This window comes from Triturus cristatus, chromosome 6, assembly GCF_964204655.1.
Source record: "Triturus cristatus chromosome 6, aTriCri1.1, whole genome shotgun sequence".
NCBI lineage: Eukaryota > Metazoa > Chordata > Amphibia > Caudata > Salamandridae > Triturus > Triturus cristatus.
In genome coordinates, this window is record NC_140589.1 from 215762440 (window position 1) to 215774653 (window position 12214).

Sequence of the window (12214 nt, forward strand, 5' to 3'; positions counted from 1 at the left end):
TCCTCGAGACATTTGACTGAGTTGACTACCCAACCTCAATGTTGTCTCATGTCCCTTATGAACCCGCAATTTGTTTGACGAGGCTCCATCTGTCTTTGGTGCACTTTTTGGTAGCCATTCCACAGCAATGTGGTTGGGCAAACAATCTCTTATTTTGCCCATATATTGGGGAGAGGAGTTGGCCTAACAGCTAGGGCAGTCGACCTTGAATCTGGGGAACTGGGTTAGAGTCTCGGCAATGACGCTGAACGTCATGTGATTCTGGGCAAATCACTTAATCTCCCCATGCCGAACAAAAAAAAAAAATGAATGTGTCCTCATGTAACGCAACTGGTGCTATGTAAAGCACTCTGATACTCGATTTGGGTCAAGTTTGCGCAATATAAAACTCCGTAAAAAAAATAACAATATAAAAAATAAAATAAATAATTTTAAGCAAGGACAAAACAAAGCACTTTGTCCTGTTTTGTGCCCTGTATAAAGCGTTGAGTGCCAAATTTGTGTTACCTCTATTGAGAGCTCATTGTCCTGGGTCTCATATATAAGGTCTTAGGTTTCTACTCTCTCTGGATTCTGTTGACATCTGTTTTTTCTGTTTGAAATTTTATTAAAGGAACTAATGCAATAAGAAAGAGGTATGGAAAAAGTGAAGCAGGGGAGTTTTTTACTTTGAGATCCCCCAGAACATAACATCTTTTAGACAACATCTCCTAATTACACAAATATTGTAATATTTTATTTACTGTGGGAGCTAGCGGAAGAAAGGAAACCTGTATTTAATTAATTTGTATTGCAATTTCATGTGTATTTTATTAATATTGATACAGATTTTTTCAAGTGGATTATTTATGCTTTTATAATACATTTTTTGCGAATATATTTCTAGTGTTTTTATGATTCACATATGAATTCGAATGAAGCTTGTTTGACTTGACTTGACTGGCTTATCACCTACTTGAAGTAGGCGGTACACTGCAAATTTCTTGCCACCGTATTCTGGTCACAAAACATTCATACATCCCCCTGCGACTCACTTTTAGGAAGGGATGGCCTTGACCGCCCCTTCCTAATACCGAATCGCAAACCATATTTCACGAGGCGGTAATAGGTTACTGACTTACAAAATAGGGTGAGTACATGCCCGACCCTCCGTTTGTGACTGCTAAAACCTGCCATACATGTGGCCATATTGTGGATTTCTACAAGTTTGTCTTTAAGGATTTCAAACATTTGAGAGCAGATAGGTAAATATGTTTTCTAAAATGGAGGCAACTCGTCTAAAGATCAATTTTGATTTACTTGCATCATGAAACTGTAAACACAGAACAGTGCCCGCAGCACTGCCATCTGCTGGAAAAGGCAATACTTTAAGTTAAAATTATCCTGGACGTGCATCTGATGCACCTGGACTCCATTTGTGCCTGATAAACGTTATGCAAGGAGGACATCTTTCAAGCACACTTTTTGGTCTAAAACCATTCACCCAGCCTCACCATGCATAGTATGGGGCCATTTTTAGTGTCATGAAGGTAGAGCATGTTGTCCTAATCCATATTTTAGTGCCTTCTTCTTTCGCACTCCCTTTACATCGCACATTACTGGAGGCAAACCATGCGCAATCATAAAAAGCAGTAGTGTTTCTAAGTGTGATATCATCAATGATGTCATCAACAATCAGCAATGCCATTGTCTAGCTCTCTTGAGATGCCATCAGTGATGTCATGTGTGATGTCTTGACCAGCACATTGCAAGACCATCACTTTGATAGCCCCGGATGCATTCTGCTGTCTTTGTGTGGGGGTGGGTGGTTGGACCTTCTTAAGAGGCTCATGTTATCTGACAGCAAAAAATCTAAGCTTTACTTGCAAAGCAGTTCAGTTCGATTGCCCACCATTGCGGCAAGCAGGCATTTGCATAAGCCCCTTTTAAAACACATTCATCATTCATTAGGAGCAGGGAGTCAGATGACGTAAACATACCACCATCGGAGAAGTCGATCTGAGATATCGTCAGAGTTGATACTGAAGTTCCATCACTGGAAATGCTGGAAGAAACCAGTCTACGTCCACCTGCAGCAATGTCGGTTTCCTCCTGTGACCAAGTCACAGCGGTAGAACGTGATGTTGTTTTACATGTGAGAGTAACTGTATCTCCTTGATATATTATCTCTGGGAGGGCTGTAAAAGTTGTTTTATCTGAAAGAAGCATGACAATAACAGGATAATGCATCAGTGGAATCTTCCAATATGATCAGACACGTAAAACATGTCCTTTTATCCTGTCTTGGAATACAATTGTATCCCACAAACATACAACCACATCACTTTCAAGTTAATCTATTGTAATTTAGTCATAAAATTAAATGAAGTTAAATAAGACAATCCATATGTTAAGAGCTAAGGGATAACATACAATACTGAAGCTAGGCGACTATGGGACAAAGCTAAATCTCATAGATGCTGCATGAGGTTAACTGAGATACTGCTATAGTTCAATATGGTTTCCCCCACCAACTCATCCTTTGAGAACGCCATTATGGGAACACGTAATTTACCCACTACCATAGATAATCCGGTGTCATGTGCCAACAGGGCTTGCACACGAATCGAGATTACAAGTAAAGAAAAACACTAAACTTTTTCTTCAGTAGAAGTTTATCAAACTAACACCTGGTGGACTCTTTATTGGGAAGCCCCCACCATTACATGTTTATGCAGATTGGAGCGGTGGAAAATGTGTGGTTTTACCATACAATGCCTTATTTTGAAGTGTGCCACTTGGAATTGAGAGGTAATGCCAGTGGCGGCCGGCACAGGCAAGAATGGTGAGGCGGGGTAGGATACGGTGAGCGCAAGAGAAGTTGTTTTATTTATTTATTCGATTTTACCTATCCCGTCATCTGTTGACTCTCCCCACCCTGCATTGTTCCCGCCCCATCCCACTACTCCACCGCTCCGTTCCACCGCTCTGCTGCACCACTCTCACCTGTGCCAGCAGCCACTGGGTAATACCACACCTGGTAAATACTACCCACTAGCATCAGTAACAGGATGACGTACCCTCCTCAAACAGGGCGACTCTCAAATGAAGGCCAATTGATTTTTCCCAACAGAAAATAAAAACAGCCGACTTTGTATTCGCGGATTAATGCAAGTTTGATTACATCGTCCACCATTAACTTGTATCGTTAGAATATGGTATTAAATGAACACAGTAGAAAGTAGTGAGAGAGGTAAAGCTTTTGCAATCGCTCCACAGCTTACCATTAATAACGGTATTAAAACCATTTGGATCCACCGGCACGCTTCGTGCACCTAAGTAGTCAACCATCTTCAGGTTTTCTAGTGTGAGGTTCCTGTCTGTGACATTCCTGGCCACAACAACGTAATCGACGATGATGCTTCCGGGTCTAAAGAGAGGAAGGGATCAGCATTACTGAGTGACACTTCTGAAGCAGCCCCTACTCAGGCGCGGCTCGTGCCAGGAAAAAGAGGCGGCGGTGGGTGGGGTCAAGGAGGGACTGGAAAGGGGGACGAGGGAGACAAATGTAAAAAATAAAAAATAAAAAATAACAGATCTGCTGCTCTCCACCATTGTGTCGTGTTCATCCGCTCCCCTCCTCTTCTGAAGGCACAGGTTCCCAGCCTGCCCTGAGGCCAATTCTGAAGTTACCCTCACACGAGAGCAGCTTCAGGATTGGCCTGAGCACCTCAATTTGCACTCTAGGATAGACCAGGAGTCTGTGCTGGATCTCGCCAACCCAGGTGCGTTGCTGGGTTGCACTTCTGAAGTTACTCTCACACATGAGACCAGCTTCAGGATTGGCCTGAGCGCCTCGATTTGCACTCTAGCATAGACCAGGAGTCTGTGCCGGCTCTCTCCAACCCAGGTGCATTGCTGGGTTGCACTTCTGAAGTTACTCTCACACATGAGAGCACCTTCAGGATTGGCCCGAGCGCCTCGATTTGCACTCTAGGATAGACCAGGAGTCTGTGCCGGCTCTCGCCAACCCAGGCGCGTTGCTGGGTTGCAATTCTGAAGTTACCCTCACACATGAGAGCAGCTTCAGGATTGGCCTCTGCGCCTCGATTTGCACTCTAGCATAGACCAGGAGTCTGTGCCGGCTCTCTCCAACCCAGGTGCATTGCTGGGTTGCAATTCTGAAGTTACCCTCACACATGAGAGCAGCTTCAGGATTGGCCAGAGCGCCTCGATTTGCACTCTAGGATAGACCAGGAGTCTGTGCTGGCTCTCGCCAACCCAGGTGCGTTGCTGGGTTGGAGAGAACTTTCACTCTGCATGGCGGTTTGGCCATCCGGAAACGGCGGGCCAAACCGCCATGTGCAGTGAAGGAAGTGCACATTCCACTCCCATCAGTGCCTGTTATCACTGTGTCCCTGCCCCCAAAACGCGGCACAAGGAAAATAAAACGATAATAAATCGGGTTTTAAACCAGTTTTATTATAATTTATTTTTCATACCTCACCCAGAGCTCAGTCAAAAACTTCTTTATTCTGCAGCTTACAACCACACACCGCACTCTGTTTATGTCACAACCGTTAATAGCCACACCTTAACACCTCCCAGCAAGTTACATAATTCCTCTGTTGAGTTCGCCCCCAGAACAGAAAGGGTTCCAGCGTGCATAGTCTCATGACACTACACCCTTTATGTTACCCACATTTCTATAGCTAGAGCAACATTATAGTCTAATTGATCAAACCCAATAGGTTTTTGTATGGATGGCATTCTGAACTCACACATTTGAAGGGGCTTTCATAAGCAATAATGAAGAAAAAGGAGGATCCGTAAAATAAAATATTTACCTAAAATCACACAGTATGGTGTCACATTGTGAAAATCAGCCACTAAATGGGCTTCTGTTTGTCTATCCTTTTTATCTAAAATGTTAAAGCTTTGTTTCTACCTCTTTCTGCTCGAAGGGTAGAGAGAAGGTGGCAAACAGAAGCCACATGAAAGCTCAGCTCGTTATGGGTGTGAGGTTCCAACGAAACCTCGAGCTGAGTCAGGCTTCAGACTCGAGCCTGGCTCAAGCTTTCAGTGCCTCGCCCACCTGTAATACAGAAAAGGTATTTACGTTACAAGCCCTTTACAATCAACATTGTTGCTAGAGTGATAAGACAGCTCCTTTACAACGCTACCACAAATGGCCACAAGAGGACTCAACATCACAACAAATAGCCTGAAAAAAGGGAATCAGAGCGCACAAACAGCAAAATATCTGAAAGTCTTTGCAAAGGATCTGCTATCAAAAAGATCAAAAGGCTACCTATTCAAGGCTAGCTCTATACCCTTGCCATGTAATCTACTTGCCATTAAACATAAACCTGTATTTTGTAGTAGGATAACTTGATTGTCAAACAGTGAATGATCTGCGTACCAAATTGCCACTACTTTTTAGGACTTGGCTCGAGGGCTGCGCTTGCGCAGTCTCGCTCCGAGATTTAATGACTTGGAGATGAGGGGCTTGAACCCGCCCCTCTTCTCCCCTCTTCTCCATTGGCTGGCCTCTTGAATGCTGGCCAGCCATTGGAGAAGAGGTTTGTCTCTCCGAACAGGCCCCGTCCTTTTCGTATTCGGGGGCGTGTTTTTTGCTACTTTTCTAATTATCTCCTCCAGCCAATGGCAAGAGGAGAACACGCCCCCGAATCTGAAAGCGCCGCTGCCTTTCTCCGAGGCATTTCTGCTTTCACCTCGGAGAAAGGCAGTGGTGTGCTTGTTGTCGTGGTTTCCAGCACCCTCACACGTTTCACAGCTAGCCATAAACTTCCAGTGCTGAAGTTCACGTGTCTGCCGAATACCCTACCTTCTAAGACGCTCTCGCAATCTAAAATGGGTACTTTTGCTATGTAGAGAATTATTCTCTAGCGCTAACTCCGGTCAGAATGGTAATCATTGCTCGGCGCTACATCTCAGAAGTTTCCAACTATCAAGTTATTTTCCCCTTTGCTGCTTCCGCCCTGAAACCAAACCTGTCTGGGGCTAACCCTATTTTAAGCCAACGTTGTTCCTATTTTTAACATTTAAACTGTTGAAAGGCGTATGTTACAATCGTTTAATATATGTATTTATGTGGGGACGTAAGGCTGGATTCACAGCGGTGGCCCTGGAGAGCAGCACAAACGAGGCAGACCTGTGTTTAAATATATTCGCGATGACAGTGGAGTCCTTCGGGGAAGGTCTGAAACGGAGACAGCATCTCAGCCGGCCTCGGAGAAGCGAGGATGAGGCGGACAGCTGCCCGAGCCCCCAGCCATGTGCTCGGCTCCCCGCTTCCACTGGAAAGGGAGCTGCTACAACCCCCCTCCCTGCCCTGCTCACATGTCTCTTCCTCATCCCAGTAGAGCGTTTGTGGGGGAGGGAGCGCCGTGCGCCTTAATCTGAATCACTGCGCTGTTTTTATTTTAATCATGTATGTACGCGTTTTGACGGTGAAGTAGTTGTTTAGTAATCTCATAATCCTGACAGAATTGAACAGTGTATATCTTGGGAACACGCTTCCCACCTGAGAAGGCCTAAAACATTGTGGTTTGGACGTCACCGTGGCACAAGCACGTATACAGAACTTCCCATGTAGAATCCGGCCGAGGTATATGTCCAACTATTCAACCATTCAGCCTTCCGACTCGCCCACCCACCTTTTTATCTATCCGCATGCTTATCCGTGTATGCAGACCCATTCATCCGTCCGTCTCTGCATCCTGCGGTTAATAAATCAATGTGTTTTCCATCCATTCCACCATGTGACGTCATTTGGGCTCGCCGTGCAATCGTTTGGGCAACATGGCGTGGGTCAGCAAGATTAAAGTAGGGTATTTACAAGAGTGAACATGTTTCCTCAACTTATTTTAGGAGAGTACTACAGCTTTTTCTTCAACGCTTCCCGCCGTTTGCTTTTTGGTGTAGGGAGAAACCTATATCGGGAGAGGAGGAAGAGATCGGAATACTGGCTTATCAGGTACTTGACGGACTTGTGTTTTACTTTTTGGTGGTTCAGGAAGGTGTCTTTTTGTTTACATCAGCCCTCGAATGAAAAATGCTTACAGCAGCAAAAGCTGCCGTTTGGTAATTCTCAAGCACTGTCTAGGCCTACAAGGAAACCTAAAAAAAAAAAAATATATATCTATTTTTGAAGAAACTAACTCGATCTGCAACAACAAGGTTTAGAGAAATCTCGAAGCCACGAAGACCGCGCATAATATAAAGACATTTGTTATTTCTAGCAGCAAACTTAGCTTAGCGATGATATCATCTCCATTTAGGGGGTGGGATCTATAGACTCTTAGGCATTGAAGCCCCTTTTCTGTATTATCTATCGTATCATCTAGTTGGCACCGCGTGCACTCTGGTCTGGGCAAGGTAGAGTGGATATTGGCTTCAGGGTTTACTTCTGTAAAAACAAGTAGGAGTTACAAATCTCGAAACGCTAGAATAACCAAAAATAATATCATGAGCAATGCCAATAGCTCCAACTCTAACAATACCGAGACCATTGCATTGTAAATGCTTGTTACATGGTAGTTGGCGTGATCACGAGGGGCTGTGCCATGACAGATTTGAAGGATAGGCACGAAGTATGTGTTTGAGTCCCATTTACACTGCTTCCATGTTTATTTACCTCATGTGTGTTTCAGGGGCCCTGGAATTATGCAATTCTGTGTCTGCAGCGATTGCTGTATAATTATCGATTTGCCGCATTTGCCACACAATCCATCACCTGCTGCAATTTTTTCAAATGTTATTTTACCCCAAAAGTTTTGTTGCTTGCTGAAATGATTCAAAAGTTACATAAAACGTTGCGAAACATGTTGCTGTGAAGTGGACGGAACCCCAAAGGTTTGTCAAGCTTGCCTCCTGTTAAAACGTCTCTGGGCCACAAAAGACATCTCTGTTCACAGCCCGAGCATCCCCTGCAAGCCAGCCTTGGTGATCGTACTGCTAGACATAGTGTGCCCCAAGCTGCGCTTCCTGCAGTGAGTTCGTCATTCTGCCTACAGTCACCATCCTCCGCTTGTCCAAGTGCCCCCCCCCTCCCCCCCTCCTCCCGAGGACCAGGTAGGAGCGCCTCTGTGTGGGCCAAGCAACGAGGTTTTGCGTCCCCGCCACATTAAAGTGCTGAGAGCTTCAATCGGTTGCCTAGCGACCACGACGTGTGGGCATGCCTTCATCAGGTTCACCGGGGCATAAGGTTTGCAGAGATTCTCCCACCATGACGGAGCCCCAGCCCCGCCTACAACCTCTGAGTGATTCTCCCTTATCCCCGAGGCTTGATGGCCTCCATGCCGTGAACCTGGGGCCGTGCAGGAGCAGACTCTACACTCTGAAATGTGGGCCCCGTGTGTGGGGCCACTGTTGCAACTTTGCTTTAGTTCACCATGAACTGTTGCTTGCTCATCTGCAGTCTGATGTAGTAGTGATTACTGGCATTTGCATTAATCAAATTAATTTGTCCAGGAAGATGTTTTATTAAGATATTAAGATCAAGAGCCATAATGAAGAGCCCAACCAGGAGCAGCCTTCCTGCTGCTCACCCCATACTCCAACTGACCCTACCATTCCATGCATCACCACGCACTAACATTCCACTCCACACTCAAACTGGCTGAGCAGCAGGTAGAACATATCACCCTTCTTTACAAAATATAGAACAACATTTGCAAATACCCCATGCATATACAAATCGCATAACGGTAGGCAAAAAGCGTGCATGGAAATATCAGGAGGAAAAGTCGCACACATGCTGCATAAGTGAGACAGCAAACATATTGACATTTTAAATATATAGATATGGTACACATCACTATGCTTAATGTAATCAGATACATGCATTTAACTTATTAACTGTAAAAGACCAGAAACATGCATATACCATATTAAAAGTAAAAAGACCATGAATGCCAATCATAATAAAGAAAACAATTAATAAACCAAACAGACTCACTCATCATGTTCCTTTCCATCAACCAAAACTATTCACACACCCTACCACACCACGTTTCACCTACCAAACCCCCAATGCTGCACACATACCTGCTGGCCAGGCTTACATGAAAGAGAACACACAGTGAACCAAGCACCAAAGGTGCCATAGAGACCACCTCAGAGCTCAAAAATACATCTCAAACGCCACAGTCCTCCCAAAAGTAATACCTAAGAAACGAGTGACTTAAACCATGGGGAGTCATCTCACACAAAAATCATCCTAACTAATACCTATCAAATGAGTGCCTTAATCCACGAGCACAAAAAAACCTATTTTACACTTTGTGGTGATTCAATCAATCTTGTGGAACACCCCTATTGTTCTTCTATTATCACATCCATGCATACATACTCAAAATACATAAAACCTGTATTTTACAAAAGATGTCTCCTCCTTTATTGAAAAATGTTCCTTTTATATTCATGTAACACTAAATCACAATAATTGATATTTATATACAGAGCCACAGACTTTGGGGGTCATTATGATGGCAGGCGGATCGCCACCACCGGCTCGGCAGTGGCCATCCGCCCGCCATCCCAACTTGATTAATCCACGCCATATTATTATGGCAGGGGGTATCGCGGCCGACGCAAAGTGCGTCCGCTACTTTTCCGTCTGCCGGCTGGACGGACTTGCCCACTAATATGGCAACAGTGCCTACCAGGCATCGCCATCCATATTAGGCTGGGTGCGGTAACTGCCCTTTCCGTGGTGGCGATGCCGCCATGGAAAGGCTGGCGGGGATATGCTTTGGGGGCCCGTTGCGGGCTCCCAGGGGGGTTGGGGTGCACTCGGGGGTCCCCTGGGTACCCCCCTGCATTCCCATGCACAAGGTGGAGGACACCGCGCGGTGCCTGCCACTTTGTGCATGGGAATGCACAATATGTCAATTTGGCATTGCGGCAGGTGCTGCTGTAACCAGCACCCACCCGCCGCAATGTCAAATATGCAGAATGCGACCGCGCAGGGGGGCGGTTGCATCCTACTCAGCGGTGCGGGACCGCCACACGTCTGGCGTCCGGTCCCAGCACCGCGAGGATGGCTGGTGGACTTCAGTCCGCCTGCCATCCTAATGGGCCCCTAAATGTCAATATTCCAAAACAATATTTCATAACATGTTTTCATCGATCAATCTTATACTAAGATGTAAAACGAAAACAGAAGGCCTTCTTTGTAATTCCTCCTATTTACACTCGTTTAAAAATGACAATATTCATACACTGATTTTTATCTGTGAATCTCTGCACATGAATAACTCTTAATAAACATTTCACGTATTATCAAAATCCCATACAAACAATTTTTTAAAAACAGGGAATCAAACCAATGTTCATGCAAGTATAGTAAAAGCAAAAGTGTTGATGCATCATTTTGATGGACTTGTCTTATTCTGCACCACCTTCTTCAGGACAAGTTTTTATTTTTAAAAGACAGTTGTGTTCTCTTTGAGGTATGTGGTCTTAAACACAAATAATAAATCTCATTGTGGTAGGAAAACTCCAGGAGATAGATGTACCAGTAATCCTTATTAGTTCCAATTTACACTGGTTTACACTTTCCTTTCATCAATGAGGAAGCGTGCATTTATTTGAAAATTTCTGGTCACTGTAGATCAGTAATTTCCCAGAGTATTCAGTGACATATCTTAGTTTTCGGCAGCCGTCTCGCTTCTATTCTTTAAGTATCCTCGAATGCGAGTTGTTCTGGCAATCAGCCAGCTCAAACACAACAGTCCTCCTAACTGTAATACCTATGAAAAATAGTGACAAACTACATGCAGCCATCTTGATACAGCAACAATTGATACAGCAACAAAATACCTATATATGTGGGTGATTCCCCTATAATCATGCCACAACCACACCCTGGTGGTAAGCATGACACTCAGCAAGAAATGGGTGACCCAACCCAGTCACATACCATACATAAACCTCTGGAGTAAAAACGAGAAACTCATCCTTTATGATCAATCCATCCATCATCACACACACAAGACTCTACAGAAGAGAATGAGTACTCCCCCCCCCCCCCCCAGTACATCCTCAAAAGAAATACCACTAGCATACTGCAAGTAAAATCAGATTACAAATGCCAGCCGGAAACAACATGAAGGAAAAGTTAACATGACCAAACAAAATAACATAATACATGTTGCAAAACCAAGCAGTAAAAGGCATTCTCATGCCAACTCCTTCCACTGAGATGAATATTTGACGCCCACACATACAAAATACTGTGCATGTGCCACCATGCACAAACAACATCTCGTTATACCACCAGTGAGCAAAATCTCATTCAAATTGACCGACGAAGCCAGCTCGTGAAGCACCTCACCCCTGAATTCCATTTAACAGAGTAAAACGTGAATTTTGCCTCAGGCGTCTGCACCAGGGACCGCAGGTTTATAGAAGATAACGCTTCAAACACTACCTCTGTGAATGTGTCGGAGGACGATGATGACGACTCTTACCATTACAGCTGTACAGGACACACAATAGATCACAGGATCACCATGGCGAATGTCACACATACTATGGCCACAAGGCTCTCCGAGATCTCAATGAAGAATGCTCATCCGGTTGTAAGGAAACAAAAATAGTGGCCAGTTTACGTGAAGCACAGTGGGTTGCTCCCAGTACGTGCATGCATCAAACGTCACACTACAGGATGCCGACTTCTGGCTTGAATGTCGCTCTGCAGGATGCCGAATCTCAGTCCAACAAACTCCTCAAACCACTCCACGGGCCCGATGACCAGGTAAGGGGCACCTGCAAGCAAGCCACACACAAACTTGCGGCCCATTCAAATGCCGTTCTGCAATAATGGCAACCCACGAATGGCAAGCTTCTTGCACCTGTAATTCACCAATGTCACAAGTGGTTCAAAGTCACGCTGCAGGTTACGTAGCCGTCTTCACAAAATCGCAATCGAGACAATTGCTTTGTCAGTTACCTCCTTTTAAAAACCATCCCCTTTGACTGGACACAACGCAGCAGGCTGCTAACACCAATTTCCCTTTAAGCCTTGCCACATCCTATTAACTGGAATAACTGGTACAGGCCAGGTTGGCATCAGGTACATGAAGCGCATAAAAGTAAACAAAAGAAGCCTACCCTGCTAGGCTGATGGGTCTTAAAGTCACTGGTGGGGCTGCAGGGTTGCAGAGCTTACTGTATTTTCGTGTACCTTTAGTCACTTTAACTTCTG

The 12214-nt window shown here is 44.8% G+C and overlaps 1 protein-coding gene across 6 annotated transcripts in view; it reads right to left on the reverse strand.

Annotated features, from left to right (window-relative positions):
• LOC146816667 (adhesion G protein-coupled receptor F5-like) overlaps window positions 1-12214 on the reverse strand; it is a 531046-nt gene that overhangs the window by 233391 nt on the left and 285441 nt on the right. For all 6 annotated transcript variants that reach the window (XR_014962931.1, XM_085610566.1, XM_085610564.1 and 3 more), the window contains exons 8-9: window positions 3264-3409; window positions 1980-2195 (exon numbers count right to left, since the gene is read on the reverse strand). Coding sequence is in view for 5 of the 6 variants with exons in the window: in XM_085610566.1 (XP_085466692.1) it covers window positions 1980-2195; window positions 3264-3409 (362 nt within the window). In the remaining variant the exon portion in view is untranslated. The remainder of the gene's footprint in view (window positions 1-1979; window positions 2196-3263; window positions 3410-12214) is intronic.